The following is a 24,826-nucleotide window of genomic DNA, read 5'->3' as shown; positions in this document are numbered from 1 at the left end:
CTTGTTTAAGGGAGGGTGTTGAAATAAACATGGAATCAACGTTTGAATCAACGTTTACTGAACATCGGTATTTCCAAGTACTTTGGATCATTTGCCTATCGTCTGTTTTTCTACCTCTTCCTTGTGGAAGAGAAGTATTTGTCTCAGTTCTCCTATAGAAAACTACCTTCTGATTCAGAAGGTTACCAAGTCTACAACTTGAAGTCAATACAATTTTACTTAAACGTACAACAGTGTTTTGCTGTCTCTCCGTTTCTTTCATAATTCAACAAAAATTACCTTGCTTTTTCTATTTCAATTTATTTTTGTAATTCCAGAATGCATGGTCGTGTAAAGAAATCTACGGTTGCAGTTCAACATCGAATTCATCATCGATCTAAGTTCTTAAATGGTTGAGATAAACAATGAAATACCTCGTACGCATCATGTGGCAAATTGTCGGTGAATGACAAAATTAGAAGATTTTGTGTTAGTTTACTGTTTGAAAGTAGTGAGGGACAATCTACTTTATACGGAAGGAGCACGAGGGCCGGTCAAATTCAGCAATGGACCACCACTAATCTTGTCTAGCCATCATATCAAAACAATAACTTCTTCAACCCAGGATGATTTTGAATTTCTCCATATCAGGACCGCTGCGTACAAAATCACGGCAGAAATAGAAATAGTCACTGCTGTCGATATCCGGCTGGCCCAACTCAGGGACTAATGGACAAGTCTCTTCTATTTTTATTAGTGAAGCTACATCATCCCAAACTCATAGTGATTCCAAGTCAATACAACTGAAATCCTTCCTTCGAAATTTTTGACAATAATTTAGCCACTTATGGGTCATCATTATTTTCAATACAATACCAAAACGCATTTCTTGGTGGAAGTTATTTTCTAAAGTAAAAAGTATTTGTCAGACCCCCACCATAACTTTTCCCAATTATTCGCGTCCAGAATCAGGATTCCACTCATGATCTGAAATTTTGGGACGATACTGCAAAAATTTGGATAATTACATGATAACCAAGTCTCAATAACACTCCTATTTAAGTAAATAGAGTAGTCGTAATTAAAAAAGAAAACCTTGATAGTTGGGGATTGGTAAGAAAATAATTGAAGATATCCACAAGGAGTACAAAGTTGTTGACAAATAGCGTGGGGCAACAACCGACAATGTTTCAAAATTTGCAAAGGCATTTTGGGAGAGTGGTGAGGCACCTAATGTGCCAAAATATGAATATGATGCCTCAACAATCTGAAGGATTGTTCATTGTATATGGACTGTTCATATAACACATATTCCAAGAATTGAGAAATTCAACACTAGTGAAACTTCAGCTTTTACTGAATAAACACACATAAATTTCTTTGAATTCGAACCAAATAATGCAACGCACTGGAGATCTGTTCATTTTAAAAAACGAATCCAGATGGAACTCCGAGTATACGCTGCATGGTCCTACTATTGAAATGGAAGAATAAAGGCATTAGAAATCTTTTTGATAAGCTACGTCTAATTCCTTTCACCCCTAACGAGCAATGATTTCCGAAGGAATATACAAGAAAAAAGCGATATATTGCTGATGCGTTAGACGTGTTGCAAGGCGAAAAGAATGGCTCGGGTTATAGAATGGCGTTTGGCTATGCTCACCAATCCTCTTTAAAGCTTCGATTCTTGGATAATGACGATGTGTTCGTCGCGCACTCAAAGTCGAATTGTCCGTTTTCGGGGACTAAAAAACCAGTACGAATTGCGTGTTATAACTTACATTTAAAGACTTTTATATATTTCTTACGCAAATGTTATTCAGTTACATTTGTAATTTTTTTAATAATTCAGATGAAATTACAAATATCACAACTAGCTGTAATTGACATAGATGATAACGATCGTTAGTTTGAATCTTTTCTCAAAAACTCCAGATAATAATCTAGAAAAAAAGGCAGCATTCAAAATTGAGGAAATGAATCACTCACTGTTAAAATACCCATGTATTAACAAATAACTTTTAACAAGCAATCCGCCACTCAACCGCACTGAATCCGTAGACCCCCCCTTTTTTTCTTGTTCCACTTTGGGATCTAAAATTTAAAAAAAAAATACAGCCTATCCAGTTTTGGACTCCGGATTTGCCTGATTTTCCAAATTCAAATATTCCCTGCCATTCGGGAGATATTTCACTTTAAAGACTTCTTCTGTGAAACACAAGAGTGTTCTTAAGTGTTTCTTATCAAGAAGGGTATCACTGTCTCAGTCACTTGTGTTAGGTAACAAAAAACCAATTTCAGCACTTTAAACATTTGGTAAATGAACATTGTAAACGACAAAATTTCTAGTTAGCCACACAAACAATAACCATGTCATTGAAACTGTTAAGTCAGCCCGATTTACGATCAGAATACTCCTGTTGGGGAAGCATATACCGTGATACACACCAACAGTCCATCTGAACACGCAGTGATGAATCAGTCACTCAAAGTATGTATTTCAAATCACTCAGTTGTAGCATGTTTATACAGTTTTGTTATTATGTATCAGAACGAATGAAGGTACCATTGAAGGAGTACTTTTCTAGTAACTATCAAAGAATCTATGAGAATTCAAACCCAATAAAATCTAGAGGTAAACCCATTCGTTGTAAATGATTACAGCTGATGTTTTACTTGGCACAACTTTTCCCATTCAAGATTGCAGACGAAGAAATATGTTATATACAGTCATGCTTGAAAGTTTCTGGACCAGACAAATTGCTCTATATGTTTGTATTTTAAATCGACGGAAGGTATTCCGAAAAGCACAACTTTCCCCCTTTTTATATTTCTTTTGCGCTTATTCTTCATTTCTTCTTCCCGTCCTTTCTCTCTTTCAACTTTCCCACCACAATCAACAAAAATTAGAGGTATAGTGTGCTTCCTAAGCTATACCTTCCGCCAAGTTTAGTTAATATTACATAGAGAAATTTGCTTGCTCCAGAATTTTTCAAGCACGACTGTACATTCCAAGTAGGTGATGAAGTAATAAGCCAAAAAATACTTTTAGATAAAAAAATAGATAAATTAGCCAAACGTGATGGCAGTTTAGTTTTTTTAGAACGTATCGTCAAGTTCGCACAGATAAACGGACGTAAATGAACTGAAACGGAAATTTAAAAAATTCCTGTCCAATTTCGAGGACTTGTGATTTAATAAAATATGCATTGAAAACACTGCAACTAGTGATCTAGGTTCAATGTTGTTGGAATTCGATAGATCAAGTATTCAATTTTTCTAAATTTAACTTGTTCAGGTGTTTAATTCGTGTAATGTTTACCTTCTCATTTGATTTTCAGAGCAAGAAAAAGAGGGAGTGCATGGATTACCACTGAAAGAAAGTGGGGTTTGAAAGATTGACATATGGGAATGTAGAAAAGATAATAACTACCGTAAGCCAAATAACGGACTTAATTTCACAAATCCTTGTCATCAAGGTGTCGTTTGGAACGTGAACATGGATGATTTGATATGTGAAATTTGCCATACTACTGGAATCCCATTGAAATCAATTTAAAAAAGATGGAGCTTACCAAAATTTATGCCACGCTGTTGACAACTTGTCTAATTTTTTTCCTTGTTCTCATTTCAAGATCTTCTAGTAGTTCGAAAATACACAAGGCGTTTTCGATGTACCACGAAACAAAGTTATTTCCAACAACAAAATTTAATTTTTAAATATAATTTTGTTTATGGATAATTCTCTATCAATTTCATTTTTCCCCATGAAAAATATTGGCCTTTCTGAAAACAAAGACCAATATGGAATTTATGGATTACAAAATTCAAATTATTCAGGTAATTGGGCATCACGGATCAATTCTTTCTCTGCTGTCCGAACTCTGAGAAACACGTCAGATCAGGGGCAGGAGAATAAGGAATACTGTTGACAAAGAAAAAAATGTATACTGGGTTGCCAAACCCTAATTGCTTTTTAGCACCCCCTTCTTTCTGTATCGCTCCGTGTTACTGCCTCGCTACTTGGTTGCTTATAGCACTCTCTCAACAGCAGAGTCTGTGACTCCACTGGACTAAACTCTGTGTGAATTCTCTTATATATTTCGTGTCTCATCATTACTCAGGATTTTCCCCATTCATGTAAGTGTCTCATGATTCTTGTTTGGTGTGATCAATACATAGAGATAGAAGACAGGTCACATTTCTATCAGGGTATGAGCCCAGACACGTGTTCTCCAGTACAAATGCAACAACATTCGCCATATGGCATGAACGATTCGCCCAGGTGAATTACGCAACCATGCAACGAATAATCAAACTCAAGGCGCTCACAGTCCTAAACGTCGTGGGAAGCACCTCACACAAAGAAGACTGCACAGCCTGCATAATCGGCAAAATGTCACGTCTCCCGTTCCCAAAAAGAAGAACCAGAGCTGGACAAGTTGGAGGAATCGTTCACTCAGACCTAGTTTGTCCATTTCAAGTAGCGACTCAAAACGGAAAACTGTAATATGTCATATTCAAAGATGACTACAGTGGATACAAAGTGGCATACTTTATGAAGAATAAATCCGAGATCGAACGAGGTTTTAAAGAATACGTCGAAAAGATGTTTACTGATACTCGACAGTGCCCTCGCATACTTCGCTCAGATAATGGGGGCGAGTAAACAAGTAACTCTTTCCGGAAATGGCTCTCCACCAAAGGTATTCTTCACCAAATATATGCAGCTCATACACCACAACAGAATGGCGTATCTGAACGCGATAATCAAACTACAGTGGAAGGTGCCCGAACTGAGTTACATGCCAAGAATATACCCTCTACCTGTGGGCAGCTACCATCAGCTATACAATTTACACCCTTAAACGGACGCTTCATCATGACACAACAGTAACGCCTTATAAAATTTGGCATGCCAAGAAGCCAGACGTATCTCATCTTCGAGTCTTCGGCACCAAAGCTTTCGCACACGTTCCAGATTCGGAAAGGCGTAAGCTCGAACCAAAACTGAATTCTTACTTAATCTCGACATTACCCTTGGACTTGGGAATGTTTCCCACATATAGGCACATTTTTCGGACGTTAACATAAGTCTTCAAGCGTCGGCCTCCTTTCATTTCAAAACCGTCAAACTGGAAAAAGGAAACTAAATCACCGTTGCCATCTGAAGGTATAAAAACTGTTTTAAATGTTACCTTCACGATTGCCTAGTCGTCGTCGTCATCGTCGAGGAGTGTCACGACTCAGCAGATGGAGGTCATATGGGAGTAGAGAAAAATCTGGCTCGAATTCGTCAACGATTTTGGTGGAAAGGAATCGCATCGACTGTTAAAAGTTACGTATAGTCCTGTCATTTCTACCAGACGTTTAAACCCCACGTCAGATTAGCGGTAGGGAAGCTCCGGCCAATTCCGCCACCCCGTGAAATGTTCCAGACATTGGGCATGGATCATCTCGGTCCGTTAAAGACTACTATTCCTGGAAATCAGCACCTCATAGTCTGCATCGACTATCTTTCTAGATGGATGGAAGCCCGCCCCGTGGCTAGTAAAGGAGTCGACCAAGTATTGCCTTTCCTAGAGGAAGCTCTTCTCCTACATCATGGAACGCCAACTAGAATAATATCCGACAAAGGGCCGTGCTTCACCTCCTTTGCTTTTTCCGCTTTCTGTAAGAAATTGGAAAATTAAACATGTACAGGCTTCGGCAGAGCATCCAGAAACCTCTGGTCGAGAGGATAAATAGTTCATAGCTACAACACTTGCAGCATTCTTCAACTTTGACCATTCTGACAAGGAAGAAAGAATCGCGAGGGCTTTGTTCTTCATCAATACGCCAAAACAGTCGACAACAGAAATCACCCTATTTGAACTAGTCTTTGGTAGACCTGCAGTTATGTCCATGGAGTCAGCATTTCCTTGGCCACCATCTACACCTCTTACGCACGAAGAACGAGTGGAGATGGTATCACGTTGGAGAAAAATGGCTCGCCGACTGATCATTATCCGCCAGAAAAAGAGTAAGCTAAATTATGATCGTTTCCGGAAAACTGACCCAAACTTCCAGATCGGAGAACTAGTTCTAATTGCCCGGCGCCTAAAAACCAAAAATACCACGAAGAAATTCATCCCGCGGTTCGTTAGGCCGTAACAAGTCTACCGCAAAGTATCACCTACATGCTATGCAGTCGAAGATTTACCGTGTTTCCGAAGAAAACGACTTTGGCGCCGTTTCAATGCACACTTCAGTCAAATCAGGCGATATTCTGTACGACGCGAGACGGAATGGTGCCCGTATAGCGAAGAATATGAGAACTGTGACGAGGAATCCGACGAAATTGGAATCACGCCTAATGAATCCAGGCCCATCGAGAATCAACCGTTGTAGCCCAGCATCGAGAATCAACCGTCCGAGCCCAGCATCGAGAATCAACAATTTGTGCCGAAACGCCACACTCCATTTGTCTCTCGAGCAGGAAGAGCGGCTCGACCAATCAATAACGACAATAATTTCATTTATTATTAATACCCGTTGTGCCGATTTGTTATGTTAATTTCAAATGTCGCGCTGTTTATTTCTGGTCGTCCGTCTTAATCTAATGGTCGATAACGTGTTTGATTTCAAAATCCAGTTTATTCATTTGTTCGTTCTATTCATTTTGTTGTTTTTCTCACGCACTCTGCTCCATCAATTGTATTACGATAATCTGTCGCTCGGTTTTATGATCACCCCCTTTTGTTCGGTTCTCGTTGTGTATTTAATTACTGTCTGTGGATTCCGGAATCAAAACAACAAAATCTTATTGTCAGGAAGGGCCGAATGTTGGGTAATACCTGGCAACGTCTCTTTCCTTCCCCCTTCTATTGTCTCGCTCGCCCCTCCCCCTGGTGGGATAAGGAAGAAACTAAGAAATTATGTAAGAAAAGGCTGTACGAGTCTGGACGCGCTCTCGATAGGTCGAACGAGTTGGCAACAGCCAAATACATTTCAGTCGTACTCAACGATTCGTTTCGATTTTCAGTTATTTCACAACATTTGGTTGCGAACGTACCGTTGTAGCGAGTGCTTCGCTCTTTAAGAATTGAATTAACCCGTATCCAAGGTGAAAATTTAGCTGAATAGCCAAGATTGCCCCGCATGTTTTGAACAATTCCATTGGGTCATCTTTGCAGACATTCTTAGGAATGTTGCAAAACAAGATCTGAAAATTTTTTAGAAAATGTTAGAAAATTGTTATCTCTACAAAATTATGTTGGGCCAACTTACATCACATTTGTTGCGCCTGTTTGGTGGTCTTCCTGAAGAGGGGTCACCACAGGGGTTTTCTCTTTTCTCGGGCTCATCATTTTTCACAGGCTCACCACTAAGGATGTGATGGGCAGTCTCACTGCTGACCATGTAAATTGTATTGGAGGGATATATTTTTACAATTGCTGGCGTAGGGAAAGGCATTATAGAACAACGAAAAACTTGAATGGGACATTTTAAGACCAAAAATTTAATAATTACTTACCCCCCAGCGTCATAATATTGAAAAAATTTCCCGCAACTACCACATTTGTCTGTTGGAAAAATACAATCTTTTGGTTCGCAATCTTCAATATGTTGACTGACAGGTTTAGTTTCAGTCATTCTTATCAGAATAACACACGTTCCACTCTTAAATCAACAATCGACCAATCTAAACGTGTCTAAACCTCCAAGACGGAACGACTGAAATGCCAAAACCTGAAAATCATATCAATCAATTAAAATCTGTGGAGTGATTGTGTTGAAATTTTGTTGAAATCGTGTGCGAGTCCGTGGTGACCGTAGCCGTGTCCGTATCCTTATCCTTATCCGTATTCATATCCGTATCCCATTTGTGTCCGTGGGCGTGTCCGTGAGGGGCAGAGAGTCGCGCAGAACACACCAGTGGGTCTGTGTGTGTGTGTTATAAGCACACAAGACTTTTTTTTTGCAGCGGGAGGCCTTTTGCAAAGAGGATGGAAAAAAAGGCCGTCTACAGAGAAGAAGCGGCGGTCTCCCCTTCTTTTCTATACTTACTATCACATCTATCCGTCTCTTTTTTTTTAACATTGAAAAACACGTGAGCGCCATCTTATATAAAAACGAGATTCGAGTCAAAGTCTTCTTCTTTTTTTCGCTGTGTGGAGATTTCAGGGCTCTTTTCTCTCCATGAAATGAGCTATAGTGATAGCTATAGCGATTAGACATAGTGATTAGACTCTTCTTCTTTTTCTTACTTTTCCTATTGAGAGGGAACTGGGTTATTAATATAAAAGAAACGAGGAAGACAAAAGCAGAAACGAGAAAGAAACAATGGGGTAGACATGAGAAGAGAAACGAGAGACATGGCATGAGACATGGCATGAGAAACGAGGCAGACAATAGAAATAAACCACGCAAGCTTGAGGCTTAGGTGGAAATTGGCGATAGACGTTTTTTCCAGCCATCCATAAATTTGTCCGCTTCGTTCAAAAATTCGAGGACCGTGGGAATTGGCGTTGGAGCCTCTTCCCGTTCCATTAGTGGCTGCTGTACAAAAAATTTAAATTAATACAGTTTTTTTAAAATCAAAATCAATATTTACCTCAATCGGAGCGGTTTGTGGGTGCGGGATCGCAGCCAATTGCCCCGGTAAATCATTTTGCTGTGGCGGCAGTGGCGGCAATTCCACTTCGTCCGCTTGAGGATGTTGTGGGGGATTTTGTGGGGAACGACGACGACGACAACAACCAGAAAGGCCCATGGAAAAACTCCATCCTTTCTGTAGCCACTTCCAGCAAAACTTTTTTGTATGCCCAACCAAAGCGAGCGCGGCAACAGCCAAAATCCAGTAGAGGAGTTGGCTTGGAGATAAATGGTCCAAAATGGCAATGCCTTTTCAGCGGCACCAAAGAAAATTTTTTCTAATTTTTCGTCAAAGTCCTCCTCTACTTTGGTTCGCTTTAAGACAGAAGATCAGGCAACTCTCTTTAAAACTAAGTTTGAGGAATGCCAAGCTGCGTTAAAGAAGAACACGACCGCAGTAAAGCCAACGTTGGCCGAGTCAAACATTGTTTCAACTCTAGCTGTGACTCTAAAAGAAGGTTCTTGGGAATGCCAAGGATGCTTTGCGCGCAATGATGCTACTGTGCTAAAATGCCCTTGCTGTGAAGCCATGAAACCTGGAGAGACTCTACCTACTTTTACTCCTCAACCGGAAGTGACAGGTGCAACAAATGACGCCGAAGAAGAAGAGGAAGAAGAAGGTGAAGATGAAGAAACAGTTGAAGAAGATCAAGATGAAGAAGAATATGAAGATTTGGAGGAGTCCATTATGTTCGAGAAGCGCTGCACACTCTCGTCCCTGGAAGGTGGTCAGACCGACAAGAAATGGGTGCTTTTAGGAACCGGCAATCTTAAAATTGTGTATGACGATGAGATGTTGTGTGCGAGGATCGTTGTCGAAGATGTAAATGAGCAGTTGCTCTGTGACAATGTCATTGCTATTGAGACTGAGCTAAAGGTTGATAACAAAGAGTGCGTATGGTCGGCTATCGATTATTTGTCTGAGGAATCTGTGCACAGAACTTTCCGTGCCCAGTTCAGCTCTACTGACGCTGCGCTTGAATTCCAATCGATGTTTTCCGAAGCGAAGCAGTATGCAGAGAAATCTGATGTGCACGACGAGCCTGATTTACACGCAGCGGGTTACGACCATAGCAATGACGATCACGGAGACTATGTCGAAGGAAAGTTTTAATGAACATCCGGAGAGAGGAGTTAGATTTTTTCATCGTTAATAAATGTTCCGAGAGAGAGCTTAAGCACCTAAGCTTTTGCAGGTCAATCCATGCCATCTGAAGGAGCCGTCACGTCTTTCAAGCCGGCAGTACTTGTTCGTGCTTGTGATCCGAAATTAGCCCAAGCGCTATCAGATATTTTAAATGATGTGAATTAAATGTTTTCTGCCTATTTTTTGGTAGGTCAGGGGAATATCCCCCTTTTTGATATGACGTTTCTTTCAGTTGTAAATGATTGAACTCACTCGTTTTTCACCTGTAGAATAGAAATTCCCGAAATAAAAAATTATTTAGAAAATTGGTTCTATTTCTCTTTCGGGGCAGCAGCGCAAGTTGGATAACTTGCATCGTTTCCCTTGGCTCATTTCATAGACTTGCATTTGTGGAGTTGGATAGCTAGTAAAAACAAAGCTTTCTGGTATGCAAATAGCATACTCATTAGCGGTTAGGCTTGTTCCCATCTGTTTTTCACAAATCACAATGATAAATAAAAATGGTAATGACCAAGTGACGACGGAGTAACCGTTTTTCTCTTTCGTGAGCACGGTCGTGTAGCGCGTGTAATCGCGCGTAAATCCAATATTAATGAAAATGACCTCCTCTGGTTACTTGCTACTCAAGAGTCTCATACTGAAGTGCATATAAGGACCACTCAATTCAGAGGTAAACATCCAACAGTTTCAACGGTGAATTCAGTTTATAGCTGAAACTAATTAAATTCCTAAAATGGATAAATTGGAAATCAACTCTCCAGAACCTGAATTCAAACCCATAACCAACGCTGACTTCCAGAAAGAGTACGGCCACATCCCTGTCATGTGTAAAATACTGGAACACTTCCGAGAAGTCTTCACCACCTACACCACGGATGAAAAACAGAGACATATAGTAGACAGGACTCTAAACGAAGTAAAAAAAGATCTAAATTCCATGACTGAGCTCATCGACCGTCTTATAAAGGAGAATCAAGTATTATCCCAGCAAATGCAATCCGCACAGTCGAAATCGAACCATCTCCGGGAGGAACTTGATGCCGGAAGGGAACGGAACGTACAACACCCAAAAGTAACCTGTGCTGACGATACGGCCTTCGAAACTCAATTTAAAATGGAATCATTGAGTGTGGATCAATCTAAAGACCGGCGGATCACGGAACTGGAAGAAGAAGTTGCCAAGGTGAAGCGTACTGTCCAGCAGCTATCCGAACTGGTTGGCACACAAAAGTCTCGTCCAGTCTCAGCGCAGCAGGCTCCTAGAAGTCCCAAAAACCGCACGAATGGCAAGAAACCGATCCCTGAACTGACTCCAATGGACACCAGCCAGTTTTTGACGCGCCAACCTAAAGAGACTCCGGCCGAGGATTTCGTCATTATCGCCGATGATGTAAACTAACAGAAATCGGTAATAACCTTATTCTTCTGAAGAACATTTTGAATCAGGACTATGGCCGTGTCGTTGGCCGAAGGCGTCAAAATGTGGAGAGTCTGGAACAGGAATACGGCGTAAAAATACATTTTTTCGATGTTAGGCCAGAGAAGTTAAAAATAATCATATCGGAAGGAGATGCGGACAGTCGTCGTGTGGCCTCCAACGACATCACCGAGAAGTTGCCGGTGGTTGTCGAGTGTCCCAACCTGAAAATCGACAGTACAGCATTGCAAAATGCCACTTTTGATTGCGATGTCACCATCCAACGTACAAACTTGAACAGCCGCGGCGTAACGATTTGCGGAAGGATAATCAACTGTCGTCAAGCATACAAACTGCTGGTAAACAGCGGCAACATTTTGTAAACGAAAAACGGCCACAAGATAATCTGCTTTGCCTTTTATTTCTTTCTTTCTCATTCAGTTTTCCTTTTTTTCCCACATTTATGACATCTTGGAACCGATCCGGATTTGCCAAAAGATTCGACTTTAGACGTTCGCGTTTTGTAGTGAATCTAATTCAAATCTGAGAAGTGACAATGGTGTCGAGTCGACAGATCAAATTTCAATAAAACTAATAAAAAGCCAACGGGTTTTTTGTTCTTAAAAAAATAGAAAATTACGTCACCTTGTTTATAATTTGTGTCATAAATGTGCTTGACGTCAAATTACGGTCAATTATCTACAAAATTATCTTAAGTTAGCTGCCAATAAATGTCTTTAGAATTCTGTAAAGTAAAAGTAGCGAGAAAAGTAGCTAGTAGTAGTACAGTTCTAGCTTTGTAAACATGCTGAAATATTTAAAATTTAAAACGGTCAAATGAAAACTATCCCTGCTTTAATAGCTAATCGACACAAAAATTATAGCTAATCAAGACTAACTAGAATAACAGAGAATAACATAGTAAGACGGTAAGACCTAAAAATCACGCAAGATTAATATGCAAGATTGTTGAAGATCGCATCCACAATTCAGTTTTTAAGACGTCAATCAATTCGTCATTCTTTTAAGGCCGAATATTTTCAAATAATTATAATCATGGTCTAAAAATGAATAACAGGAATTAATTTATACTTCACAATAAAAAAATGCAGGTTCCCCCTGGATCTCGGCCTCCACCTCCTGCCCACGGCCTACACGCTGCGACACGCCCGCGGTCCGGTAAATCAGCCCTCCGTTTCCAAAGACGGACTCTTGTGGACGACCCTATTCATCCACGTCAACGACTGCTTCCTAAACGAGCCCGGATCGACGACCACTTGGCCCCTGGAGCCGCCCGGGATGCGGAGAGACCCGAGGATGCAACAACATCCGCATTCAGCAGATGGACAAAAACGCCTCGGGACAGACGCACTACCTCAGCGTCAGCGGATTGGAACTCTACGGAACGGTGAAGGGAGAGCTGCACAACTGACAACGGCTTGATTGACGTCACGAAGGTTCCAATTCATACCGGTTGGGAGCAGAAGGCCAATACGATTTGAGATTGGGGCTTCGTACGATCCCGATACCGCCCAACAAAAACACGCAAAAACAGCAGCAGCAGACGGCAGCCACCACTTCGTGTCGTCGACCTTGTCGGGCAAAACATCTTCGGCCCTCAAGACCATCAACCTGGACAAATCGTGCACTTGGCTGTCCACGGGCGTTCTTCGAAGAAGAGAGAGAGGCCGTTTGGTCTCTTACCGGCCCCGTTGCTCCAGTACTGCGCCATCTATGATCACGCCGAGCAGCTTTACTGGTTCCTGAGAGTTTTCCTGGCCAAGGCACTTCAGGACTGCCGTCTTGTCGATTTGCCTCTCTCGGCCACCTTCCTCAAATTATTTTGCCATGGCGACGTCTCATGCCCGGCCTATTGTCGTCAGCGACAGCAAACGGAATAAAAAATACTTTCGGGATGAATTTCACCCACCGCAGCTGCAGCCGCCCCCACCTCCTCCCCAACAACTTCAGCAGCAGCAGCAGCAACAACAGGAAACGCAAAACCCCATGACGTCGTCAGTCTTCTCACAGGATCTTGGAGGCAGCGGCAGACCGTTGACGGGCAGCAGCAGCCCTCGAGATCCATCGCTGCCCTGGTTCTCCGGCATCGTCTCGCACGAAGATCCGACCCGTGGTGGATCCGACCCGCTGCCGATTCCTCCTCAAGTTTTGAGCACTGGCCACTCGTCGCCGACAGATCCTGACGGATCCAACGCTCAGTCACGAGGATCGCTTCCGCCAGGCAAACAATTTGGCTCTGGCCCATCGCAATCTGTTGAACAGCAACACGACGACGAGCGTGTCTATAGTCAGAACCGCATCAGCAACATCTCGCAGAGCCAGAAGCCGGCCACCATCTTCCCGCCACAATCTCAGCCGCCTGGAACATTTGGTGTTGACGCTCCAGTTTTCCAGTTGTCCAAAGTTTTTGGATTCATTGACGCTGAATTGCATTCCGGCGGTGTCAATTTCAAGGTCGGAAATAAATGATTTTATTTTATTTTTTTTTGTTTTGGAGATGAAATGTTTAATATTTAAATTGAAAATGTCAGGTGACGCTGGAAAATGGCGAGGATTATACGTGGAACTGATGGCGAAATTTTGCCTGGAACGAGGCATTCACCGCTAGGAATTCAACCACGTTTTCACCATGTCGCGACTGGCCGGCTTCAGCCCCTCTGAACTGTGGCTGCTCCTCTGCGGCGACCAGAGTCCCAGCTGGACGCGCGAGGACATACTCAACTACTCGGAGACGAAGCTGGGGTACACCCGCGACAGCCCAGGCTTCCAACGCTTCATCAACGTGCTGTCGGGCATGAACGCCGAGGACCGCAAGACCTTCCTCCAGTTATGTATGTGGAGCTATGTTTCCCAATATCATCTTGACAAATCGTCTCCAACCTTCGGCGATGGTAGACGAAGGCGTCTGTGCATCCTGTGTTTTCAATCAACCTGAAGCCCTGTGTTAACGTAACATGTCATGGATGTGGTAAGATCATTTTTTTGCGGAAACTGACTGTTAATTTTTTTTTAGAATACTATTTTATTAAATGATCATTTATTGTTAGGCGTGGTGATGCCCACACGAGCTTTCCATCAACTTCCCCGCGAAGAACAGTCGGCCAAAGAGAAGCAGCGTTTGTCCGAATACTGCCGCAAAGCATACAAGAAAGTTCGTGTAACGCGCACTGAAGAGAGACAACAAACAGTTTGTCAAAAGGTTCAGAATTTTAACATAGCGTTCCAATACCGAAACTTAATAATCAATTGTTTTCGGAGTAGGAAAACAGCTTTTATGTTGACACCGTTCGAACCTTCCGTGATCGACGATAGGAATATAAAAATCTGAATAAGACTGCCAAGAAGCAAGGTTTGAAAAGGCAGTTGTTTTAAAACCACCGAAAAAAGTTGTTTAATTTTCACGTTATGTCACCCGTTCTGTCGTTCGTTCTGTTCATTTTCAATTCAAGTGGAAACAGATATTCGCCAAGTCTACCGTCAAATAAATCGTTTACTGCAAACGTACAAAGATGAGAAACGAGGTCCAACTTTTGTGGCTATTCAGTCTCCCCATCGCAAATTCAAACACTTGACGAATTCCCGCTGGATCCCATCCATAGTACTGATCCCGACGGTTTATACGTTGTGCTTGATTGGCAGAGAGTGGGCTCAAAAGTTTGCTTGCGTCATTTCCTGCGTTTACACACCGTCCTCGACGCTAATCTGGAACAGTGTCGCTACTTCCACATTCCTATTGGAAATTTGCCCTCCGATGCCAATCTTTTTGGTGCCGACCTCTTCTTCGCCCGCCTTTTACAATTCGAAATAATTGTATTCTCTGGTGTTTACCGACTGAAAGTCCTGATCTGGGTGGCAAAGAGGCTGATGACAATCGGCTCGTCACGGAAATTGAAGATGCCACAACTACACTAGTCGTCAACAACCCCGGAGTATACACTAATGTCTGTGTCGAGATGGACGTGGATACGTTAGCCGTTGCTACTCTACTTCTGTCACATCAAGTTTTGGACGTTGAAAGCACACTGCTTTTGATGTTCCCCAAGTATCACTAAAGGTGTGTTATTGAATTTTTTAATGTTGAATAGTGAAAAAGATGAAGAACTTATGGAGCAATAATGGCTGAAAATTGTAAATTAGGAGAACTGTAATTTGATACCATCTACTATACTTCGCGTCTCCAAAAACACCAATGAGCTAAAGTTTGATAAACTCGTAATCAATTTTATTGTACTTGTTTGAACATTTTTACATTTACAGGTTTGTCTGGTGAATATTGGCACTTAAATAATGTTTAAAAGTAAGCGTCGCTCTAATTACCTTAAATTTGCATAATTAAATTTGGCTGCATAAATTTGCATAGCATAATTTATTATCGTTGGAGTATGACAACGGTTACCTTGACAACTTTTTTCCCACCTTCGGGATATTTCACCAATCAAGCAATTTCTCCACTCCTCAACAGAATGGTGTCTCTGAAAGGATGAACCAAACACCAATGGAATCAACCCGAAGCAGTTTACAGATCAAAAGCAACAGACTAAAAAATCTGTTTAAGAAAGCTGAAAATTCAATTCTGGAGTTGTGGGGAGAATTTTTGAAAAGCGCTATTTACGTATACTGAACCGCACTCTGTTTAGTTCTACTACGTTTTATTCGTCCACCAAGACACCTCATGGATTGTTCTACAAGAAGAGACCAAAAAACGAGAATCTTCGCGTAATTGGCTGTAGCGCCGATGTCCATATTCCCGATTGCAAAAGAAAGAAGCTGGACTCGAAGGCAACTCACTGCTTGCTGGTAGGATATGGTGAAGACTATGGGACCCTGTCTCTAGAAAAATTCTCCTAAGTCGGAACGTGATATTTGATTAAAATCTGATGATTAGTGACTTCAAAGACGACAACAATCACAACGCATCGAACCAGTTATCGCCTAATGACAACAAAAATAAGCATGAAGTTGATTTGTTTTACGCTAGACGTCACTCGTTATGTTTACCTAGCTGACAAATTTGCTGGTTTTGCCTTCATTTTTGAATATGTATAATATATTTTCTTTTGTGCAAATTCTACGAAATATTCGTATGTGAATTTACTCGCGATGTTGAAAACCGTCTTGATTGTATACTTAAACCTACCTTCTACTTGAAATTTAAGATGATGTATGCTTTAACTGTAACCTATCCAACCAAAACTGTTTTTGTTCTCAGGTTACCAAAACCATGACTAAAGCCTTATACCTTCTTCTTTCCTTATTAAACATCTTCCACCTAAAAATGCAGCTTCATAGCCCTACAGTTGTAGGATCAGACATCTACTAAAGGTTATAGCATAACTTTCTCTATTAAAACCAGCAGTGGGGAAACAGGTTAGGGGGGAAACAGTTTCACATTTATAAAATTTAACCATCTCACGACTGTCACTTATTTTGCAGGTACATTCATGCCAAGAAATTATGCTACATCAGTAATTTTTTGGATTTATGCATTTCAGGAAAAGTTGTGAAATTCTTTAACTACAATCCTGCACTTTTTCTTTACAAATGAAAGCTATTTATGTTAAGGAGTAGTCGTCCTAAAGAAGATGTAGGTAGAATGTTATTGAATTGTATTTTCAAAATTTTCCAATGCTATGTATTTAAATGCAGTTGTGTATCCATATTTGAGCCAGGAAATTGACGGCTACAAGAGTGAGACTGTGAAATAGCCATGAAATGACACACACCAACCCCAACACCAATCAATACTAAGCTATTTTTATAGACAGCATATGTATTCGTGGTGAAGTATAAAAGTTGTGATTGAAATTATGTTTTTGGTATTGCTTTCACTTTGCACTCAAACGCAATTTTGTTTCCATGTTTTGTTATTCAATGTTCTTTGTTTTCAGAGAAGAAATAAATGTAAACCAAATGTGTTTTGTGCGGTGGAGATGCAAAACACATTTGCTTTAGTTGCAAATGCAAGACACCTTATTGCTGTTATTTATGCAAGCAGGCTGATAAGCAATCCCACAGACGGATTTGTATTCAATAATTGTTAGTAAATTTCTATCCTTTTATCACATTCACTTTAATTCATTTGTTAATAATTTCACAGGGCCAGTGTTTACGCCAAAACGATGAAGCCTGCTAACCAAATCGTTAAGGCTGGTATACTTTTAGTTGCCTACGTATCAGTTGCTGTCGTTCCAGTTGCCGAAGTACCGATTGCTGTCGTTCTAGTTTCCGACGTACCGCTTGCTGTTGTTCCAGTTGCCGACGTACTGATGGTTGCTGTCGTTCCAGTTGCCAACATATCGGTTGCTGTCGTTCCAGTTGCTGACGTACTGATGGTCGCTGTCGTTCCAGTTGCCAACATACCGCTTGCTGTCATTCCAGTTGCCGACGTACCCGCTGCGGGCAGAAGGGATTTTTTTGTTGCAAAAATACCCCCCTGTTTCTACAAAACCGCTAAGCTTGCCGAAAGAATATCTTCAGAATATCCGGATATCTTCATTGCACACTACGTGTCGATGGTAATTAATTTTAAATGTATTTTCATTGTTTAATAGTAAATAATTGAGTTTTTTATGTTACAGGTTATGTTTTTGTAACACATCATTTTTTGAAGACAAAAAAAAATTTAAAGACACTGCGGTGCACAAAATCTGCATTACCTTCAGGAATGGCAATATGTGTCGCCAGATTGTTTGCCCGGGGCAAGTTTTCAAAATTACCGTAGCATGATATGTAAGTATCATGATACCAACGGTGTCTATCTTCCACACATCACTCGTTTGATGCTTGAAAAAAAGTTTCCTGAAAATAATTTGACATTTAAGGAATGGTCAAAGAGATCCATTACTGTTCGGTTTGGGGAAATTTATTTTGCCAAATAAGGTGTAACTTGAAATGACACCAGTAATTTTTTTTTAATCACAGAAATTTATTTTGGTAATAATTTGGTTTTAAACTGAGGTGATTGGTGTTACATGTCCATGATTTGCTAGAATCAAATTCTGATGCTGATACAAATTTTGCATGGTTTAAAAATTATTGTTACACCATTACCTCAAATCATGAGTTAAACATGTAATGGAGGAATGTTTGTCAGTTGATTGAAAGTTAGTTTTAATTACATTGAAAAGAAAAACAATTATGGCAGGCGTTTTAGGGCTGTTAAGAGTTATTGAGATGAGGTGCAACCATACCACAAAGGAGGGTAAGTCACTAGTTAACTTTTTATTCTTTATTTATTGCAGCTGTACTATAGCTTGTACACCGGTTGTCTAACATACGGGACTGTTATAACTCATCAAAACTCGGCTCTGCACCGTTTACTGACTGGAAGATTGAGGTCTTGTCAGTTGAGTTCAAGCCGAACCACTCTAATGCTCCATCTACTCGGGCACCAACGGACTGGACAAGCTTGACGGTCCCCAGTCTGATATCAGCCCGCTTCTGGTATCAGCTCTCCGGTGTAGCCGACAATTCAGCCGGGAGAGAGACTGCTGCTGATGGAAAAAGAAGTCTTTCTGCCACAAAAAAGGCTGATTTCTGCTATTACTTTTCTCTCTTCTGGATGGAACTATCTCCCGTAATATTAAAAATGTAATGTAATTCTACGATTATTGTTTTCCCAGAATGAAAAAATACGTTAATTTACGCGCACAACAATTACCTTACCTCTCTATCCATTTTTATAACTGATCATTAATTTTTTATATTCTACGCTCCCTTGTATGTTTCCCCACCCCATTTTTCGTTTTTGTGTGTTTCAGTTCATGGTTTCTCTTGTTTATTCCTCCACATTTGTTTAATTTTATTAAATTACAATGAACACGTACGACCGCCAACTGTTTGGCTGCATCGTGGCCACCACCCTGGTCCTCAATGTGACCGTGTAAATTCCGATAGACACGGCCTACTGGACAATCGGCAAAAACATCTTGCACTGGGGCTCCATGGTGGCTACTTTTATTATCCAATATCTATTCGGCGGTTCCTACTTTGGAATCCTTCACCAAGGGTTTGGGCAAGGCGCCTTTTTGGTATAGTCTCTCGTTATCCATCGTCATCTCTGTTAGTCTGCTGCTGTTGAGACGCTTTTTCTTTGATGATCATTCGACGCTGTTGGACCGCGCTGGTCACAAGCCAAAACTGCCCGCCAATCGGGCGCACAGTCAACGCCGACAATCGCTTCGCTCCGGCTACGCTTTCGCTCACCAGGAAGGTTTTGGCAAACTAATCACTTCGGGCAATATTTTGTGGAGGACAGACTTGAATATCGGTAGTGAGGCCAGCAGCAACAACGCAGCAAATAACAGCAGGAAAAGTCTCCTTGGCGAGACTAATGATGATAGCATGCAGCCGAGAACTTCGGGAAAGCTTATACGTAAGAAGGTATCTTCAGTCAAACCTGAAGTTCATCCGCCACCTCCAAAATCCGTAAAAATCCCAGAAGAAAACATTGGCACTAACGAAAGGCACTTAAACGAAAGTCTCCTGGGCGAGACTAATGATGATAGCATGCAGCCGAGCACTTCAGGCGAGATTATACGCAAGAAGGTCTTCTCAGTGAAACCTGAAGTTCATCCGCCACCTCCAGAATCCATAAAAATCCCAGAAGAAAACCGGAAATAAGCATCGAGCGCTCCTACAGCCTCTTGTCCCGACATTTGTTTGGTGTTCAGATCCCTGAAACTCAAATGACTGCGGCAATAGAACAATAAATTCCGGAAGTTGAAAATCAAAAATAATGAATTATTTATTCCTCCCTTTTCTTGCATTCGTAAAATGATTGTGTTTTTTTTAATTCAATGAAATTAAGCATGAAAGTATCTAAATTTTACCCTGTGAGGACAATATATGTATTGGTCAAGCCATTATGTTGGGCAGTCGTTTCCTATTCCTATCGTATTCCTTTCGTATTCCTATCGTAATATGTAGAAATATAATTATAAAATTCTTGTTTATGAAATGAACTTTAATTTAAGTCTAAGTTTAACTGTTAACCTTCCGTCATTCTACGTCCAGGAGATCTCTTTCCTGTGGCGATTTAAAGATTTGCAGGACAGCCTTAACAGAGAGCGCCTAGGAATGTCTTCTAACTTTTCCAATATGCAATGTTAATTACATCCTTCTTTGTAAGTCGTCTTCCAGATGCTTGCTGCCTCCAATTAAGCATGGAATGCAAAGCAAAGTTCAAAAGAGATGATAAATGGTACAAGGTAGAAGTGATGACTGTCAGTAATGATGGCAATTAAGTCACTGTATCGTTTGTCGAAAATTTATTCTTTATTCTTTATTTGGTATTTATTTGTTTAATTTATTTATTTGTTTAAAAATTGTTTCTTAAAAAACAATCAAGTCTTTTTTTCTAAAATTAAAACTTAATGGTTAGGCCTGTAGATATGAACCCACTGCCATGAAGGTGAGAGATGTGCCCAAAGTCTCTATCCCTTCTTCTGTGAGAGCCAATCAGAAGAAAAAAAGTTGGTTGAACTTCGCTATCTGACGTTTGAAGATGCCACCTCATTAAAAAGTAAATAAAAAATACTGAGGACTAAGAAATCATTGCAAGTTACCAACAAATATGACTCGCAAATTGATCTTTTATTAATATTAGAAATTTGCATCATTTTCCGCCCTGTTTGCGTAGGGTGAGGGTGTGAGGATACTACTAGTAAATTTGTTAAATAAAAAATATGTTGGTAAAACCTTTCACTGCACAAAACTCATGGTAGTTCCGTTGCACCCAAGATAATGCTGAAGTCAAAAATTGGAAAGATAAACACGCGTAAGTTTTCGTTCTAACTCGCTTAGTTTGAACCAGAGCTTTATTTTTTCCCTCCAATGTTCTATCATGAATTTACAACATTAAACAATCAAAATTAAATTTTGCAAAAGATAAAACCTGAAACAGAGATAAATAAGTGGATTATTCTTTTGATTTCAGAACGACGTGCTTATTTTCCGAAGGGTTAGGTTAGTGTGGGAGTGATCTCCTGCAAATATTGAACCGACAGCGAGCTTTTGCTGAAATCATAACTGTAACTGCATCAAAAAAGAATGTTAAATACAAAACAAAGTATCTTTATAAGTATTAATTAATGGTAACCTATAATGAGACAATCTACAAAATTGACACGAGCAACTCCAACCTTCTGATTACATAATGAGATCATGAGAGAAAACCTTCAGTGATGCAATTGACTCACGTTTAATATTAAAGTGCCTTACGGATTCCTCTGTTCCATTTAGATACATGCAGAACATCTTATCCTAGCGACAAATAAAACTAAGATTTAATTAAAATTCTAAAAAAAAAATTCAAATACCATTGTTGTCTAACAAGTAGCAAGAAAAAGTTGTATTTAAGTTTGAAAAACAAGAGAAAAACTTTCAACCTATCCAACAACGAATATAGAGCCAGAACATGGAGACCATAAAACAGAACTCAAATTTCAACACTCAATAGTATGTTTATTTCGTGAATTTTAACTAATAAACACATTGCTGAAGAGTTCAAATGTGTCTCAGCTCAGCCACAATTATCTATTTCTCCTTCCTTTTCAAACGAGATAGCAATATCAAACGCCAGATGGCGAAGTTGAACCCCTCATTTTTCGTCTGATTGGCTCTTTCTCTAGGAGAGGATAAAGAATTCTGCAATCTTCTCTGCAGTCAAAGAACTACATAGTTAGTTTTCAGGCCTTAACCATTACGTAGACCATGAAACAGTGAACGTAGTAGACGACCGTTGAAGGTTAAGGGCGTTCAGAGAACTAACGCTGTCTTCTAGATTTAATTAAAGAATCTGAGTGTGAAGGCATCTGGCTTAGCAGAGAAAAATTTGGTAACCATGGAAACGTAAATATAGTAGACCAAAACTCAGTAGACGCTTTTTTAAGTTCTTTTTCCTAGTTCACCCTTTGGGAACTGAGGTGATTAAGACTGCTTCCAACAATAAAAAAAATGATATTACCCCTAACTGAATATTCTCAAATGATTCTTTTATTCATACATGTCTAAAAAAAAAATATCAATTTTGAAATCAGCAACGATTTTTTAGACATAGGAAAATTAATAAATCAGGGAAATAAATTATTATTCTTTCAAATAGATTCATGGCAGTAAAAGGAAAACTAAAAACCCAACTTTTTTTTGTTTGTTTTACTTCGTTCTTAAGGGTATTTAGATTACGAACTTCTGGTATGCTCAATTTTTTCTGTTTATTAACTTTCTAATATCACATGATATGATTTATTTGCATTAGGAGGGCGTATTTTCTAACCTAAAATTTCTTCATGTCCAACCGCTGTGGTAGTTTGGTTAGACCAAAATACTTTAGCCAGTTCAATGGAGTTCAATAGAGTTAAAAACTTTCAGGGGGTAAAAAAACAAAAAACTAATACAGATAAAATAAACTTCGCACATTATGCAGCTACACCTGTTGCCACCAAAACCTCGACATGACCTTTAACATGAAATATTAACGTCAAAACTCTGCCATTTTAGCAAATTGAATCAAATCCAGTTTTTTAAGGAAACCTTGGATATTCGCACCGTAGAGCATGCATCCGTCGAGCAATAATTGCCATTAATTGCCTGTACGGCATCGAAACAGTTAATTCCAAAGTGAACGAAGGTGGAATTCCTCATCTTTTTCACACGCCGGATTAACCTCTAAGCCCTCCCTAAGCTTTTATCCGGTGAAATCCTGCGTAAAGTTACTCACATGAAGCACCTTTCCTTCAACGTGAGAAACGACACATCACCACCAGCAGCAGCAACCACAAAAGCATCCCAGCAGGTCTTACTTATTTACTTATTTATATTACTGTGATCAGTTTCAACTGATCTGAGATGAGTTCACACTTGTGCTTTGTAATCAAACTTCACGATCCCTTGTTGGTAGGGTGATCTGCAAAAGAATAATTCATAAAATTATTAGTATTAACTAAAACAAAAAAAAAACATAGTAGGTTAGTAGAGACTTACTCCCCGGGATAGTAATCAACAAGCTCCAGGCCGCAATCTTTGCAAACCGTTCCGACGTCAATTTGTTTTACAACAGAGTGGTCACAAGTGACGGCCCCTCCATTAGCTTCCTCGAAGACATCTTCGTTACTTTCAAAGTCTTCCATTTTGTAACGATTATCAATGAAGCCAGACCTTCGCCAGATGAAGACTAAATTCGGGATGACCATAGGTGTGAAGACTTAAGATGACAGCGCCTTCTGCCAGAGAACCACTTGGCTGGAGGGGTTCATCCCAGACGACAGTGATGTCTTCCCAGGGCCACTAGGAGAAATTATAATTTATTCTTGAAATAGATAACTTTACTAGGATTGACGAATAACTCATGGAGTAGTACGTCAGAACTTAGGAAGGAAAATAAACCACCAATGGATCTTATCTGAAAAAAGTGGGAAAAAAAATCCAGTGAACAAAAAAGAGACGAGAACGAGATGGTCGGCACTTGCCCGTGTCATTAGATAGACGGCAGAATGTCTACGTCCACGGGCTTGTTATTTATTTGTCTACGTCAAGGAGGTAGCATAGGATAGGACGGCAAGTGAGGACATAAGAGCTCGAGTTTGCATTTTGGTGAAACTAACGTCTAGTGCCAACCAATTCTCCCAGGGCTAGTCGGAAGACAAGGTAATCCGTCTCCTTCGCCAGCGCCTTCTTCCTGGAGAATGGAAGAGCTGGGCCGAAGCGGTACATTCCCTTCCACGGCGCCTTCTGCCAGAGGAGCGTTTGGTTGTATCGGTTCCTCAGCTTCATCAGCGATGTCTTCTCGGTTCACCTAGAAGAAACAATAATTAAAGAACATTAATAAAATCAAATGAAAAAAGCTTATTCTTAAATATTAATTAATTAAATTAAAAAATTTACCATTTGTTGCTGTGCAACTTGAAGAATTTAAAAGTGGTTCCGGAAGTTGTAACTTCTGGCGAAACATAAATGGATTCACTTTACCACATAGATAAAGGATTTTAAATAGCCTAAGGTAGGCATCAGTGACTGCATATTCCTTAATGGAGTCAATCACCGTCACCTTGTATTCTGAAAAAAAATAAAGAAATTATATACAACAAATATAAAAAAAAAAAAAAATTAAAGACTTACTTAAGCCAGGTAAAAACACCAGCAAGGTACAAACCTTCGCTTTCTACCTGTGGAACATTTGTCTCAAGCGGAACATTCCCTTCCCTAGCGCCTTCTGCCAAAGGAGCGTATGGTTGGATCGGTTCATCAGCTTCATCTGCGATGTCTTCTCGGGCCGCCTAGAAGAAACAGCAATTAAAGAATATTAATCAAATCAAATCAAATTTCACGTATATAAGATGTACTACTACTTCTCCTTGATGATATCTTCTGCTTTTTCTATGAACACCAACGCGAGTCACCATCAAATACGTTCCATAGAAAGGCCTTCCTTCCAATGATTCGATAGCCTTGTCGGCATTTTCATCGTAAAATAAACCCACGATGACCTGTCTACCATTCTATATCAAAAGTGAACAACGAGTGAACGAGAACAATAATGCTGCCGAAGAAGTTACTTATGCCAATGAAGTAACAAATGATGATTGGCCATTGAAGGTGACCTTTGCAGGTATAGCAAATTCCGAAAG

At 40.2% G+C, this 24,826-nt stretch overlaps 2 protein-coding genes across 2 annotated transcripts; both read left to right on the top strand.

The window, feature by feature from the left end:
* The first annotated feature begins 8,830 nt into the window (after positions 1 to 8,830).
* Positions 8,831 to 10,022, top strand: LOC124205035. The gene is made up of 2 exons (XM_046602325.1): positions 8,831 to 9,719; positions 9,813 to 10,022. Exons 1-2 carry the CDS (start codon positions 8,846 to 8,848, stop codon positions 9,926 to 9,928), a joined length of 990 nt encoding a protein of 329 aa, XP_046458281.1. The 5' UTR covers positions 8,831 to 8,845; the 3' UTR covers positions 9,929 to 10,022.
* A 3,006-nt stretch (positions 10,023 to 13,028) lies between these two features.
* Positions 13,029 to 13,771, top strand: LOC124203516 (putative uncharacterized protein DDB_G0272516). Its single transcript, XM_046600190.1, has 2 exons — positions 13,029 to 13,655; positions 13,733 to 13,771. The coding sequence occupies exons 1-2, from the start codon at positions 13,029 to 13,031 to the stop codon at positions 13,769 to 13,771; spliced, it is 666 nt and encodes a 221-aa protein (XP_046456146.1).
* Positions 13,772 to 24,826: the final 11,055 nt, after the last annotated feature.

This window comes from Daphnia pulex, chromosome 10 (assembly GCF_021134715.1).
Source record: "Daphnia pulex isolate KAP4 chromosome 10, ASM2113471v1".
Taxonomy (NCBI): Eukaryota; Metazoa; Arthropoda; class Branchiopoda; order Diplostraca; family Daphniidae; genus Daphnia; species Daphnia pulex.
The sequence above is the reverse complement of the archived record's forward strand: the minus strand, read 5'-3'. Positions and strand labels throughout refer to the sequence as shown.